The 16418-nt window shown below is 40.8% G+C and overlaps 1 protein-coding gene across 1 annotated transcript in view; it reads left to right on the top strand.

Moving 5' to 3' along the window:
* The window catches only part of DYNC1I2 (dynein, cytoplasmic 1, intermediate chain 2), a 43929-nt gene that overhangs the window by 20446 nt on the left and 7065 nt on the right, over positions 1 to 16418 (top strand). The window contains 8 exon segments of the mRNA XM_015407263.1: positions 3959 to 4018; positions 5392 to 5507; positions 12441 to 12530; positions 12867 to 13029; positions 13127 to 13226; positions 13627 to 13752; positions 14596 to 14742; positions 15851 to 15964. Coding sequence (XP_015262749.1) covers positions 3959 to 4018; positions 5392 to 5507; positions 12441 to 12530; positions 12867 to 13029; positions 13127 to 13226; positions 13627 to 13752; positions 14596 to 14742; positions 15851 to 15964 — 916 coding nt within the window.

Genomic DNA, 16418 nt, shown 5'->3' with positions numbered 1-16418 from the left:
TCTGATCTAAATTATCACACACCCCAGTCCTGTGGCAAAAAAGCATGCAGGATAGGAATAAATAAATAATTTTACGGTGGAGAGTAATAATGGGGAGTGATCCCCTCAAGGTTTTATATCAGGGCTATTTATTAGGAATGATTAGCGAAGATAGCTAAGTTAGCACCAAATTATGCTGCAGTGGTGAAATCCAAAATCGACTACAGAACTCCAGGAGAAACTCTCCAAGTTGGTGACTGGGCAAAAAAAAGGTGAATGAGATTCAGTATAAAGGTCAAATGGAGTATGTTGGGGGGGGGGAGAAATAACTTCACTTATGTGCCGACAGTGGTCTGAATTGGTTACGGTTACCTGAAGAGGTCTGTGATGAACTTCACTGAACACATCAGCTCAGAGCTTACTATATGGGAGCTTCACGATTAGGCTCTTGTGCGTTTTGTATTAAAACTGAGAAGACTTGATTCAGTTTGAGGTCACAGTGACAGAAGAGGACGAAGAGGTGTTTAATTCTTTTTCCATGCAGTGTTTTCTTGATGAAAATTCTCCCCTCATGGAAACAGATGTTTGCCCGATGAGGGGAAAACAAGCAGGGACCATATGGGTTCCAGTACATTGTCCCCTGCAGGACAAATAGCAGCTTTTGGGAGGGTGAGTGAGATCAGGACAATGGTTTGATGCAATATCCCTGCTCCTCACACTGCAGCCATGATCCAGCTCTGGCTCTGCTGCAGCTGCAGTTACCTTAAACAAGCCAAAATAGTAGTGATCTTGATCACAAGATCTTCCACGTTACATGTAGATGAGTGCTCAGTGTATGGTGACAGTGAAAAAGACAAACCCAGAGTTAGGAATTAGTAGGCAAGGCACTGAAAAGCTGTAGGTGTCATAATGCCTTTGTGTAAATCCAGTGATAACTGCCACATTTTGAGTATCAGGTACAGTTTGAGTCAATGCCTGTTAAGAAGGATGGCATATCATCTATGAAGGAGAAAATGTACAGAGCAACAAATGAGGATAAAGCACCTTCCCAGTGAGGAAATTCTTAAGTATTTGGTTTTTTAAAAAACTTGTATTGAAGTCGATTAAGAAGTTTAGTTTTAGAACTATGCATGTTTGGAGGAGAATAGATGAAAGAGAGGTTTTTATTTTCATCTCATAGTACTGGAACTCTAGGGTCACCCAGTTAAATTGAGGCAGAAGGTTCAGAGTGGCCAAAAGAGAGTCCTGTTTCACACAGCGCATGGTTAACATATGGAATTCACGTGGTAGCTTTAAGAGTGCTTTAAACAACTTTATGGAGGATAGGTCTAGCTATGGCTATGGTAACTACATAGAAGTAGGAGGAGGTGGCGGTGGCGGTGGTTGGATTTATACCCTTTCCTTTAGTCGGAGTCTCAAAGTGGCTTACAATCTCCTTTCCTTTCCCCTCCCCACAACAGACATCCTGTGAGGTAGGTGGGGCTGAGAGAGCTCTTTCAAGAGCTGCTCTTTCAAGAACAGCTTTGACAGAACTATGGCTTGCCCAAGGTCATCCAGCAGCTGCAAGTGGAGGACTGGGGAATCAAACCTGGTTCTTCCAGATTAGAGTCCACACACATAACCTCCATTTGTAGAGCCAGTAAAAGGGGGAAGGCTATGGCATCCGTTTTGTCTGTAAAAGGAACCAAGCAACTCCATATAAAAGAATCGGGTAACCAGTGATGCCTGCCTGAGACCCTGGAAAGCCACTGTCCATCAGAGTAGATGCTACTGACCTTGATAAACCAAAGGTCTGACTCATTGTAGGACAGATTCTCATATACTTTGAATACCAGCTGCTGGGAACGTCTAACAAGTGAGGTGCTGTTGCTTTCACGTCCTGTATGTGGGCTTCCTGAAGGCATCTGACCAATTTTAGAAGCAGGACAGGGAAACAGGTAGACTGTAGTTCTAAGCGAGAAGGGCTGTTTTTACATTGTTACAAGGTCTGTATTTGGAAGAGCAAGGATGAAGAATTTTCGGCTTCGAGGCCATCTCAGGCCTTTCCTCTTTTCCCTTTGGTCCTCTTACAGTGCCCTGTGCTGCTAATTCAAGTAACTTTTCAGGGAGGAAGAGCCTGGAAGGTCAGAAGAGAGGTCTTCTGTCTCTTTACCCCACCAACCTAGTCCCTGCAGTAACATTGGCTCCCTGCAGCTTCTTTTCACCCAGCCAAGGTGGAGGAAGGCAGAGGGACTTCTTGTGCTTACCTTTATACTTGAGAGGACATGGGAGCATTCTTACCTTAATTCTACTTGGGGCTATTCAATGAGGCTTCCCCACAGAAAAAAAAGGTTCTTGGAATGGCACTGCATCTGTGAATTTATCTGTTGACTGCTGGTGAATTTAGGCTTGGAATAATTAATATTTTTAACCTCATCTGTGGTAACAGTGTCAATTCAAAGCAATGTGTAATCAAATTGGTTTTATTTCTCAACAGTACATCTGAGTTGATTTTCTGGTTATTTAAAAGTAATTTGATTATCTGCTTAATATCAGCACACATTCCATTTGTTCAAGATGTGTATATTCTCACAAATCTGATTATCCATGACTCTGTGCTCATAACATAATACCTATGTGCAAGGTTGTGTTTTCCTTCTTGTACGGTAAATTGTTGATAAAGTATAGAAAAGGTTATTTTGTCATTAGGATTTCTGATATGCTTATCTAAAATTGCTTTGATTAATCCTCCTAGCATTGCCATTAGACTGCAAGCCTAAATAATATAAAAAGCCTAACTCGGTATCCTGTATAAAGATGGACGGGGCAGGGTAAAAATGTTTTGAACAGATAATGCATTAAATTTAATGTAAGGTATGTTGATACCTACTACTTGAGATCCTTTGTAATATAAAGTTGCCTTTCAAGCATACTTATTAAGAAGTAAATCTCCAACTCCCTGGGACTCACTTCTGAGTAAGCATACTTAGAACTGATCTCTTTTAGCAAGCTGTTTTCTATGACATTGACTGTCTTGAGTTGGCTTTAAATTAAATGACATTTATAAGCCCAAGGCAGTGCTTAACCCATAATTATAGCAATGTCACATCTTGGAAACACTAGCAGTAGTATATCCCAGTGGACAAGCATTTTTTCCTGTACCCAAAGGTTTATGTGTTGACTCATTTCCTCTACCAATATGACAATTTCCTGAACATATTTAATGCTTGGGGCAAGACTGCGTTACGTTAACACACATAATTTCAGATGACTCTACAAAAGCTGTGCAGCTTTAAATGAAGTTGTTAATTTGTGTATGTGTTGTTAATCTCTTCCGTTATTGTCTTCTTATGTGTGCTGTCCTGCAACTCAAATTTCCATCTTTAAACAACCAGACACATCTTTTAATTGCTGGGGCTATCAGTTGGTTAAAGGAATCTTAGTCCATTAATTATAACTTTTGCTCAATCAGTTGATTAATTTAAATCCGTAAACATTTGAGTATGAATAACAATACTTGAAGTAGGAAAAACCCTATGTTCTTCCTTCTATCAAGTCCCATCTTAGAAGAGGGATCCCCTCTTATGTGTGAAGAATTAGGGAATCCTCTTCCAAGGTAGCACTTGCCATATGAGAACTTTGTAAGTTCTTGCATTAGAAAATAGAAATAATTTAAAAGCTTTCTACCCAATTAAAAAGGCACCATCTTTTTAATTGATTGAAAGGTCTGTAATCAGTAAATCTAACTGATTGATCAACTAAATGTTGCAGTCCTACTAATTGCTTTGAATTGTGTTTTAACAGTTATATTTATTGTGTGTATTGTTGTAGCACTGAACTTTGAGTCAGTTTTCACTAACTGCTATCGTTTTGTTTCTGATGCCATGATGTGACTGTAAACTTACAATAGCTTTCACATTTCATAGAATGTTCTTGCTTTACTAATCTCTGACCTTTTTTGCTAATGCTGCATGGTTGTTCATTCAACCTCTATTATCAGGACGCTGCATTGGGATACTGATCCATCAGTTCTTCAGCTCCATTCTGATTCCGATCTGGGGTACAGCAGAGATTTATTATCTTCCATCTTTGTGTAATGATAAATGTTTTTATAATAATGCACTTCTGAAAATATAGTAACATTTAAAAATGGCTTTTGCTATGAGCCATTAAGGCTGTGTTCACACTATCAGAGTGTAGTATTCAGTATATCAGTCAGCTGCTTCAGGACTGAATCCCAAATCCATGTTTTAAAAGGGGGGAGGATTGTGTTGATTGGAGGGGAGAGCTGTTTGGCAGATAAGTGTGCAAAAATTGTGCGTGCGCACTTTTGGCCTGCCATCTGGGAAATTATATTAGGATCTTAAAGATCCTTTATAAAGACTCATTCTTTAACATTCCATTTTAATGATATTTTATGTATGTACCCATTAAGCAAAAAAGATTTAAGAACTCATTGCTGTAGGATTACTAAACCTAAAGCCAGTTACATTTGGTTATAAACTTTTGTTAAATCTCACTGATTTCTATAAAGGTCACGTTCTGTCCCCTAGCAGTATTTTTCCTTTGGTATAGCTTTGTGCAATGTTCCCACTCCAGTATACCATAGACTGATTAGACTGACTTGCAGTTGAGATATCTGTTGGAAGCAACAGTGTAGCATTGTAGTCAATAGCATCAACAGTGAGGTATAAATGGATTCAAACCTCATTTTAGCCCTGAATGGTTTGCCTAAGGTCACACATTTTTAATGTGGCATAATACTGGCCTACGTCACTCAGATAATGTGTTAAAGGCTTTGAACAGTTAAAAAATAGTAAATAGACATTCTTATTCCATTAAACTAGAACTTTTTATGCAACCAAAGGAAAATGTGTTTTTCTTAGGAATATTTATTGGGAAAACATGACCTGGATCAAATAATTTCACTGGAATCTCAAAATATATAGATTGCACAGTCTGCTGTGTAGTGCAGATTACTTGCTTTCCTGTTCTGTTCATAACTGCAGTTGCTTTATTCTAACATGGAAAAATCGTGGTCATAGAATTCTTAAAAGTTAAATCATGACTTGCAACTGTGTAATGTTAACACAGAATGCATACATTTTGTGTTGTATTATGTTGCATTATGATGGCAGACTATTTTAAGCAAGCATTGGTTGTGAGAGCCAGTGTTTTTGCCAACTTAGGGAGTCACATAGCAAACCTAAACTTAGCACAGATTTTTTTTTAAAAAAACTTATTTTTCTATGTAGTTCCAACTGTTTTTAAAAACAGAATTATTCATATTTCCCTGATAGTTTAGCTTAATGCTTGTATATATGGTGAATCATGAATTGTCTGTCTGTGCAAAGTCTGAAGTTTTGTGTAAGTGAAACAAATTGTGATTCTGTTTAATATATGACTTCTAATTTCTTTATTCACTTTATTTAGACGTGGGCCCATTAAACTTGCGATGTCAAAAATTACACAAGTTGACTTTCCTCCTCGAGAAACAGTCACGTATACAAAGGAAACCCAGACACCAGTTATGACTCAGCCAAAGGAAGGTGAATATCTATTTCACTTATACTATTCATCCTTAAAAAAATAAAAGTACAAAATCAGGATAAGATGTTATGCCACAAGAAATAAATTTGGGACCTTCAATTGGATCCAGTGCAGGAGAGGTCCAGGAACACACTGGGGGGGGACGACGGGCATTTAGGACTGCTGTGAGAGGGGGGAGGTACAGAAGTCATGCTCCCTTGGCCTTGTACTCATGGAAATGCCTGGCTGGATCCATCACCTCTCTTGCAACCCCCCCCCCAAAAAAAAAATGTTTGCAGGATAAGTAATTACCGTTGTCATGGTTTCTTTAGATTTCATTTGGATTCTTCCTTCCTTAGGTGTTCTGATCTCACATCTGTTTTCATATGGTTCTCTATTTTGTCAAGGAAATGCTTTCTAATAACGTTTTGTAGGGTTTCTTTCACATGTTAAACAGTGGAGCCAAAAATGATAGCCGTCCAAAGGTGGCATACACATGTGCCCATGAGAACAAGCACCATGTTCCATTCTTTCTTTGAAGTGTTTTTTTTTTGGGGGGGTGGCAGGTTGCAGCAGTTCTGGCAGCCTAAGGGGCTTTTTTTCTTAGACATGAGTAAAAATCTCAAAGCTGAAGCTGCACAGACATGACTGTCATCTATGTGCATCTATAACTTCTTTGGTTCCTGGCTTGTGTTTCTGTAACCAGTGAAGGAAGAGAAGAAAGTTCACTTATTGTATGTGTGTTCTTTAAGGCATATATCATTCAACTGGTTTGGTTGGGGTGGGGAGTGCAGCTGTTATCAGCAAATTTTACATTTTGCTTAACCAGTTCGTCTATTTGAAATGTGTTTTAGTAGTTGAAATCACTTATCTCACTTCTCCCTCTCATTTATGTGATTATTAAAAGCATGGGGTTGTAGTTGGAACATTTGATAGTAACTCCACACTTCCTGATTAAAAGTTCACAACTTTTATTTCAGATGTTCTTACAAGCTTTGATATGCCTTCAGAAGATTCAGGCTATTTGACAAGAGAAATGCAAACTTTAGCTAAACTTGTTTCCAGCTTTATCACATAAAGCACCAAAAATGCTACTTTGATAAGAATATTCTGCTCTTAGTGTGCTGTAGTTTCAAGCTAAAAAACAAGTTCTGTGAATACCTCTCCTGGGGGACATACTCTAAATCTGCGTACCCTTGATCTGTTGAGAATGTCTGCAGAAGCACCAGGCTGCAGGCTTGAAGCAAAAGACCGTATAGTGCTTCTTACAGGTGCAGTGCATGATGACATTGACTGCAAAAATACAGATCTGTTTCTGGAATTTAAAAAAAAATTATTAGAAAAGTCCCGAAGGATAGATTCATTAGTAACCATCTCATGCTCAGTGCCCCTAAGTCTGTTACAGTTGGATGTCAGAAATGAACAACTGGAGGGAAATCACGCCGTAATTGCTCTGTTCCATAGGCAGTCTGAAGCATCCATTTCTTGACATGGCTGGAGACAGATATTGGGTTGATAGGCTATTGGTCTAGCCCAGTATGACCATACTTATGTTCTTAACCACAGTCTGTCCATCTAATTCTTTGCAGACTGCTCCCACAGCAATACAACATTTCTGGACAGAACCCAGTGTGTTAACAGAACCTTGCATATATTCCTGTCAGTCCTGCATTCTGAAATAAGATGCCATTATCCCAGAATGTGAATCAACAGTCTCAAGGGAATGAGTGACTAAAATGCGATGTTGGTCCTTATTCTTTCTTAGTTACTTGTGCCAGGCTGTTTTGTAGAGCTGTGTCATAGATGGAGCCTGTGATATCCTCTGTGCCCATAATACAGCAGTGTTCACTGTGTCAGTTTCATCATTATGTTTATTTTTCCTATGTCCCTATGAATTGAAAAGTACACAGAGTGTCTAGGTTAAGTAGTCACTGGAGGTTTGGATGTTGATGTGTTCATTTGAGGGATTCAAAGTGACTTCAGATTGCCTGCCAATTATTCACTGATATCAGTAACAGGCAACTAGGTTTCTGTCGAATGAAAGACAAAAGCTGTTACCTCGCAACGTTACTGACAGATGTCACTATAAGCACAGTGATATGCAGGACTCCTAACAGTAAGGCAAAGAGTGCTGCTTTCTATACGCGTTGTAAACAAAAGCCAGTTGGTGATTCTGAACTGTGTCACCACCACTGCTTTTTTTGATCAGCCTTTTAAAGAAGTAGTCATGCTTTCCTAAGGCTTATCCCTCATTTCCTTCTTTTAAGAAGTCAGGATGTGGGTCCCCCAGGTACTTGTATAACTTTTGAAAAAGTGACTTGAATAGCACAGTATTTCTTACAGCGATGTCATTTTTAAGAATTTTTTTTTATTCTGTACCTGCCTAAACTATCAAACAAAATACAGATAGCAAATGTGAGCGGAAGACTCCTTCAGCTTAACAAAAGCCACCCATTTCACAGATGATTTAACTTTGATTAACCTACTCTGCAGCAACAGATTACACAGACAACTGGAACTTCACTCTCCAGTGTTTTTGCTGGGGGCTGTCTAATTTACAGCCCTGCTTTTCTTTCCATCTCGCCAAAATACATCACAATTTTGATGTTAACGGAAAGTAAAAATTCACTGGTTCATTAAACCTAGATCTGCCATTCATTGACAAGGGATTTGGCATTTTCGGAGTAACTGCTACTTTTATGCATTCTTTAATGCTTATCTTGTAACCTTAGATCCTCTGTCAAGGAAAAAAAACCATGGAGTTAACCACTTAGCATATCGTAATGAATATTCATCAATAAAATGATTTGACGGACAGCTCCGCTTCCCATTGTGATGTTCTTGTGTGGCTATTAAAAGTTTTTCACATTAGATTTTAAAGAAACTGAAACAAATAACACAGTAGTGCGATACTGGTATAAATCATAGATATGAATCACAAGAAGGATAAAGTGGTGGAAGGATAAAGCTGGAAATGGGAGCTTCTCAAAAAACGGACTCTTAACAGAATCCAAAGCTAATATAGCTGCCCCATCCTCTTATAGCAGACATTGAATGCTCTGCTTTATCTGGCATTATCTGATTTTCATTTGTACTTCATATTGCACTATTATGTTTGCAGCATTTAATACTAGGAAATATAGATTTAAGAGACTGAGGAGGGAGAAGTAAAGTGTGTGTGTGTGTGTGTGTGTGAGATTTGGTCATTAATAAAAAGAGCCTTTGGGGAGCCTGTATTTTTGAGTGAAGAAATTGGCACATATGACAGTTGATCACTAGGCTTTCTCGTGACGGCAGTAGTTTGATTTTATATCTTGCTGTCAGTGGGTGCATGGTGCTTTAAAAGTTTTTTAAAAAAGATAAATCCTGCTCCCACATAGTCACAATTTAAAACTGGGCTTGGGTCAAACTGCATGTGACACAGGAGTCTCATGATCTGGATCTTTTCTTTCTGTTTTAACGTTAAAAGCCAGTGCATGGGTTTGGGTTTTTGTTTTTTACTATTTTAACTATGATGTTTTTACAATCCTCTCTTCTCCCTTTCATACAGCGGCATTAATTCAATTACACATTACATAGTTTATAAGGAGATAAAGGCTAAGGGACTGTGCTAAAGAGTTTACAGAAGAAGTGAGCTTCAAAGAAAGACTGAGGGGGAGGCATTGTTATAGGTGTTCAGGAAGTGGGGCTGTAGGCATCACGGGTAACAAGGTAGAGAAGGTAGTAGTCATTTATGTGAGCAGCTTGAACAGTTGTGTGTAGAAGAACTGAAGAAGTCAGTGCCAGACAGAGAGGAGAAAGAAGGCTGGAGGCCATGGCTTTGAAGGTAAAGACCAGGAGCTTGTGCTGGATCTGGGTGGAGACAGGAAGCCAGTATGCGCATATAAGGAGAGCTGTTGTTTTGTCAAGATGGGTAGCCGAGCCCTGTTAGTCTGTCTGTAGCAGCAGAAAAGAGCAAGAGTTCAGTGAAGAGTAACAAAATTTAGTTAAAGACTAACAGCACTTCTTCAGAAGAAGTGAGCAGTGACTCATGAAAGCTCACACCCTGCCACAAATGTTGTTAGTCTTTAAGTTGCTGCTGGACTCTGGCTGTTTTCTATGCTATAGGTAGACTTCTTTTTGTTCTAGAGTGTGATTCATTTGCCAGCATGCTATTAAGCGATCTAATGTAACCATGATAGGGTTAAAGTTCCCTGTCATCTGTACAGTGGCACATACATACATCTGAAAACAAGGTGTCTTAAGTGGAGATGAGAAACTGCCCCAAAACATCTAATGTATGTTTAAGTAATTGCTATTATAACGCATCCAGTATTCAAATGCAACAATAGTAATTCCTAGGGACTGACAGCAAACATGGAGTCTCGCACAAGAAGGAATTTGGATCTCATTTGCATAATATGTGCCATCACCATTGAAAAATGTGAGGAGGGAGGGGCAACTGGCTAGATCTTTTCTCTGTAATGTATGTAAATGAAGAGGTCACTTCAGCATTTAAAGGGCTGGCCATCTGCGTTTGACGAGAATTTGACTCCTGTCACTGAAAATGGTACTTAGAATCAGGATGGTGTGGCAGGGCTGGGCGACTGGAATTTAATTTTTTGCTTTAATTGATGGCAAAGCCCAAAACAACTTAGGCGGAGGGGAATTCACACTTGTAACTCTGTGTCATTGTCTGCTGCTGTAAGCCTGCATACAAAGGGAAAACAGTCCACGCTTAATTCAACCAAATTCTTTAATCTAGTCATTGCCTTGTAATTTACTATTTACAATGTTGCATCTATTAAATGAAAATTAAGCATTTATCAATTTTCCCCACCCCAGGGCTTGAGGGGGAAATCCAGTTTTGTTTGAGGCACACAGCATAGAGTCCCTCCGTTATCCAGTTTTTCTGATTAATAGTCCATTGTATGTACAAATTCATCTAAAAAGGAGTAGTGTCTTTCTGTTGCTCTGTGTGATTATTTGCCCCCCCCCAAAAAAAAGCTTTCTTTTTTTTAAGTAGCACAAAAGCTATAATTGGCATGCTTTGTAAGGAAATGTCAATGTGCAAGAGAGTGGAGATCACTAAGAATTCTTTCACGCGTTCTTTCCCCTTTGCACCACCGCCTCCTCAGCAGGGTCACTGAGATCACTAGCTTTTCTTGAAATGGCCATTTTCACTGGCAGGTGCATTATACCCTGTATTTTCAGATTGTTTTTCCATTCTGAATGTTTGGCAGGTTGATTGCTCTGGCTGCATTGACGGAGAAAGGGCTGACAAATGCGGTTGGGCTGGCTGAAAAGACAGTGATTACTGTTTTCCTTTGTGGCTGATTGAGGCCCTTGAAAGGAAAGATTTTAACCTTCACCATTTGGTTCAGAAGTATGAGCATATATTGAAATCATTCATGCCATTTATCCTAGTTCTGTAAACTTGTCAGAACGTAAAAATCGCTCCATTTCGTGTAATGCGGGATTGGCACACGTCATTATCATTTTGATTAAGTTGGAGTTTGTATTATTGTGTGCATTATATAGTGTCATTTAAAGCATTTGTTCCTTCAGGTACAGTTATATTTTTATTGCCTACACTATGGAGTTAGATTCCCGCCTGCCCCCCCCCAACTCCCCCGCTCCAGCCTATCACTATGTGTGTGGTTTGGCAGCTGGTAGGCCCTACAAGCTGTATTTTTGTTTGCAGGGTAAAGGCTTGTCTGAAGACCTCCTGGAGAGCTAGTAATTGCACAGGCTTGCCATTGGAGGGAAAAAAAACATGATTGGAAGCAGTCAGGCAGAAAAATGCTGTGCCATCCCATTGCCACCTCCGAGCGGGAGAGACAATCCCAGCAGTACCATCTGGTTGCTGCTGTCTAGTCAGCTGGCCTGGCTGCTGGGACCTTGGCTTGGCAGCTGGTTCCCATCTCCTGACCACTCGGATGTCTCTTTCTTCCCATAGGTGACTTTGAACGTGGGTCACGGGGACAGCGGCAACAAACAAGTCCCCGTTGAATCCGGCCTCATTACTCGTGACGAGGCGTGCCGCAGGCTCCTGCTGCCATTCTCTCGTAGGCAGATGACAGAGCTGTTGAACCAATTAAAAAAAAAAAGTCTTTTGAGAAACTTACCCTAGGAAGCAGAGGATGGAAAGGCAGAGGAAATTCATATACTGGAACACTGAAGTAATTGGGAGTTGTGTTCAGGGCTGCGTTGTTCAGAGACCAGAGCCTAGGAAGACCCCCCCCCCAAGCCCCCCAAGCCATACACCTTCTCAGTATTCCACAGCATTAGTGCTTCACGATATTTGTTGCAATTAAGGAAAGTGCATTCCGCTTTTAAAATGCTCATTGACAAACATGATCCCGATAATGAGACTTGCATTTAGAATGACAGAACAAGAAAATGTAATCTGCCCGCTATTATCTTTAGCAAAATTTGCCTTTCTGACTAGCATCCTGAAAACTAATGCAAGCCATTTTTCCTGTGGGGGGGGGGCGAGGAAAAACATTAGACACTGATGGTTTCATATCACAAGGAAGTAGCAGCTCTGTGGGCTGTTTAAGGTACTTGATTCTATTTATTTGGCAGCATTAATATGTCAGCATGTTACATAAAACTGTGTGGAGGTTGCATGTTTTGTCTGGAATGACAAACACTGGGAAGAGGTTAGGAATTCAAAATGGAAAGCGCTGAACATTTGGAGGCTTTGCTTTAGATTTCTCGGGAATTGGGGGGGGGGGGGTGTTGAGAAAATGCAACCCAAACTGCCTGGCTGACTCTCCCATTGATCAGTGAAGTCCCTGTTCTTATCATGCTATTCTAGAAAAAGATCAGAGTTAGATGGAATACGTGATGTGTGTGTGTTTGTGTGTGTATGTACTCAGTTAAGTGATTTATACATTTTAAAACTGTATTTTACTTGTAATATCTCTGCATGGTGGTCAGAACATTGGTGACAACTTTGCTTTCTTCAGATGAAGAAGATGAAGAGGATGCAGTGGTACAAAAACCACCAGTCGAGCCTGAAGAAGAAAAAACCTTGAGTAAAGAAGAGGAGGAGGAAGGTACAAAACACTTAGAGTAATACAGGGCTCTCTTCTTAAATTCAAGCTTACCTTGTGAGTCCCCACTGAAAATATACAGAGTTCTTACCTTACAGTTTTCAGAAGGAATAAACTTGAACTCCAGTCACTATCTATGTGTTTTAACGTTTTATGTAAGCCGCCCTGAGCCTGCTTCGGCAGGGAGGGCGGGGTATAAAATAAATAAATAAATCTAAAGCACCTAAAATCTGCACTTTAGCAGTACAGCTGTTGCAGTCACTAAAATAAATAACATTGTTTTTATTCTGGCAGTTGAAAATAAAATCCTAAGTCTGTTTTTTTCCCCCCCCTCCTCAGCTGCCCCTCATGAATTGACGGAAGAAGAAAAACAGCAAATTTTGCATTCTGAAGAATTTTTGAGCTTCTTTGACCAATCTACAAGGATTGTAGAAAGAGCTCTCTCTGAGCAAATTAACATTTTCTTTGACTACAGTGGGCGAGACTTGGAAGACAAAGAGGGGTAATATGGGAGTCTGGAAATGTGTTGCTGTGTGTTGTTTTGATCTTAGTGGCAAGTGATCCTACGTCCGCCCACTTCCATTGTTTGTTCTTTGCAGGGAAATTCAGGCAGGTGCTAAGCTGTCCTTAAACAGGCAGTTTTTTGATGAACGCTGGTCGAAGCATCGGGTTGTGAGTTGCTTGGACTGGTCATCTCAGGTAACGAAAATACCATGTTGGACGTTTTTCCCATAGAAGCCCTTTAGCGGAGTGCTTTTTTCCCCTCCTTTACCTGCTGCGTTATATACATCTGTGATGGTTGAGTAAACTGAACGCCCAGAGCCTGATTCAGTGTGTGGAAAGAAAAAAACTATGCAGCAGGCAACCTCAAGGAACCTTGCCCTAGACTAATGTGAGTTGCAAGAACTTGGTGCAGCCCCAAATGTACCAAAGTATGAAACACGGCCTTTTGGACATGTGCTGTTGTATCCAAATGTTCTTTAATATTTAAGTGGCAGTAATAAGGCTGGTGGTCTCATGATAATGCAACTGACTTCCCCAGGTTAATCTTCATTGGACTGAGTTTACGTTTTAATACTTGGTATCTTTTTGTGTGTAGTACCCAGAGTTGTTGGTTTCCTCCTATAACAACAACGAAGATGCTCCTCATGAGCCTGATGGGGTGGCCCTTGTGTGGAACATGAAATACAAAAAAACAACTCCAGAGTATGTCTTTCACTGCCAGGTAAGATGTGAATTCTGTCTTGCTGGGCTTGGGGTTTCATGTTGATGAATCTGGACAAGAGCTGCCTGCTACTTGTCAACATAATGATTTCATTGGGCAGCCGTGAACTTTAAACTGCATGTGCTTGCAAACATAAGTTGACGGCTGAAGAATCTATTCATCTTTTAAAAAAAAAAGGTTTTATGTATAGCAGCCTTTTTAATATACTTTTTGATTATTGAGATGTGTACCGTGCTGGAGTTTTTGTCCTGATTATGTAAAAATGAAGTCTTACGTGTGCTGTGCGGAGACTTTTACAGGAATTATGATTAAAAATGTATAGCTAGACCTTAAACCTGTGACTAATATGTACAGCCTGATGATGTAAAGCAAGGTAAGTTGAAACAGATGTTTTAAGCAGAAACAGGTGAAAGTCTAAAAAGTATTAGTGGGAAGTAAATGTGTACATGTCTGGTTCGCTATCTCATGCCTGAAATGGAGGAATTTTTGGAAAGTGTCATAATTCTGAAAGTTCATTTAACTAGATTCCCCCCCCCCCAGTAGCATTTTATGGAGATGAGTCAGCTGCAGTGGGTGGAGGGAGACAGGAGGGTTCCATTCTGCTGGTGAAAAATTTAGACTGTGGATCCAACAGCCCATAACGTGACATTGCACTGAACTGCATGTCATGTGATACTGTACTGTTGTATAGTTTCAAAAGTTTCTGCTACCATTTTAATTACTTGTTCATTAAACTAAGTTACCTTCCCCCCCCCCCCCCCCTTATCCAGGTCTCAATGTCACTCGGAAAACCGTGGGTAGCCATACTATAGATAACATGTGTGTTCTTTGTTTCCCTTACAGTCAGCTGTCATGTCTGCTACATTTGCAAAATTTCATCCCAATCTGGTGGTCGGTGGCACATATTCAGGGCAAATTGTGCTGTGGGATAACCGCAGCAATAAGCGAACTCCGGTTCAGAGGACCCCCCTTTCAGCTGCCGCTCACACGGTAGGGGGTGGAAGATCTTCAACAAAAAAAGCACTTGCTTATTCACAAATTAACCCATTTATGTAGGTCATTGTTGGCTTAGGGTGAGAAGTGATGATCTGTTGTTATATTTGGAGTTCACTCATTTGGGACTGCTTCTCTTTAAAATGTTCTATATTAAGAAATCTTTTATAGCAGCCAGCTATATAATGTGCATCTCTTCTTTAAACCATGAATCCACAGCCTTATTTGCATTAAGCTCCCCTTCAGAGATTTGTCCTGATCTAGCCACCCTCTTTGCCTTGTAAATGGACACCACTTCTCAGTTCTATAGTATTCCCACTCATAGTCATGAGTGTTCCTTCCAGGCTTCAAGTGCTGTAGGTTATCTGCACTTGACAGGGGATCGTGCCTTCAGTCATCCACCCACACCCCTGAAGAGCAGCATTCTGCTGGGGTGAAGTCCGAATGCACAGAAGTTACACTCTGCTTGTAACAGGCAGCCTGCCTTGCTGAGCAGCTCCGTCAGCAATGCTTTGGCTTGGGGATTATGGATAAAGTGTCTTATGCGTTTGAGCCTCCTTATTGCACTATGTTAGCTGATGTCCTTTGTCCCCCTCTCCTCCCCATTTATGGATGATCCGAAAACCAGTTTGCTGCAGTGGTTAGGAGCGTGGACTCTAATCTGGGAGAACCAAGTTTGATTCCCCACTCCTCCACATGCAGCTGCTGGTGTGACCTTGGGTCAGTTACAAGTTGTTTCAGAGCAGTTCTCTCAGGAGCAGTTCTCTCAGAGCTCTCTCAGCCCCACCTGCCTCACAGGGTGTCTGTTGTGGGGAAGGGAAAGGAAAGGAGATTGTAAGCTGCTGCGAGACTCCTTCGGATAGTGAAGGGGGGTATAAATCCAGTCTTCTGCTGCTGCTTCTGTTGTCAGGCAGAAATCAGGCACTCCATGTTAGGGAGCAGTGGTTAAAGTATCCAAATACTGTCCTTTCTCTCACTGTAACCTGAATGGTAGTTTTAGAGAGCAGTGCACTGATCCCCCCCCCTCCATTTTCATTGAAGCGTCTGTAAATTATTCCGAGAGACCTTGTGAATCTCTGTTGTCCACTGTTTTGTTTTGTTTTAGCATCCTGTCTACTGTGTGAATGTGGTTGGGACACAGAATGCTCATAACCTCATCAGCATCTCAACTGATGGAAAGATCTGTTCGTGGAGCCTGGACATGCTTTCGCAGCCACAGGTACAATAAATGAAAGTTAGTACCAGACACTGCGGTGCCGTCTGTTTGAACGATCATGTGAAAGCTTGGCTATTCAGTTGCAATAATAGTTTCACAGTGGAACTGTCATGTTTACCAATTGATATGTTGTTAGCTAAATGTTTTTGCCCCGATTTGGATGGCCCAGACTGGCCCAGCCTCGGAAGACAGGCTGGGTTGGCCCTGGATGAGAGGCTACCAAGGAAGCCCAGGTTGCTACACATAGGCAGGCAGTTGCAAACCTCTTCTGTTCATATCTTGCGTGGAAAACTGGACAGGGTTGCCATAAGTCAGCTGCGACTTGACAGCACTCTCCACCTCCAGCTACATGTTTACTACTGAGGTTTAGAAGTTTACTATTGAGAGCCAGTTTGGTGTAGTGGTTAAGTGCGCGGACTCTAATCTGGGAGAACCGGGTTTGATTCTCCACTCCTCC

Source organism: Gekko japonicus, unplaced genomic scaffold (assembly GCF_001447785.1).
Source record: "Gekko japonicus isolate JY-2015 unplaced genomic scaffold, Gekko_japonicus_V1.1 scaffold66, whole genome shotgun sequence".
Taxonomy (NCBI): domain Eukaryota; kingdom Metazoa; phylum Chordata; class Lepidosauria; order Squamata; family Gekkonidae; genus Gekko; species Gekko japonicus.
This window is presented reverse-complemented; position numbering and strand designations above follow the sequence as displayed.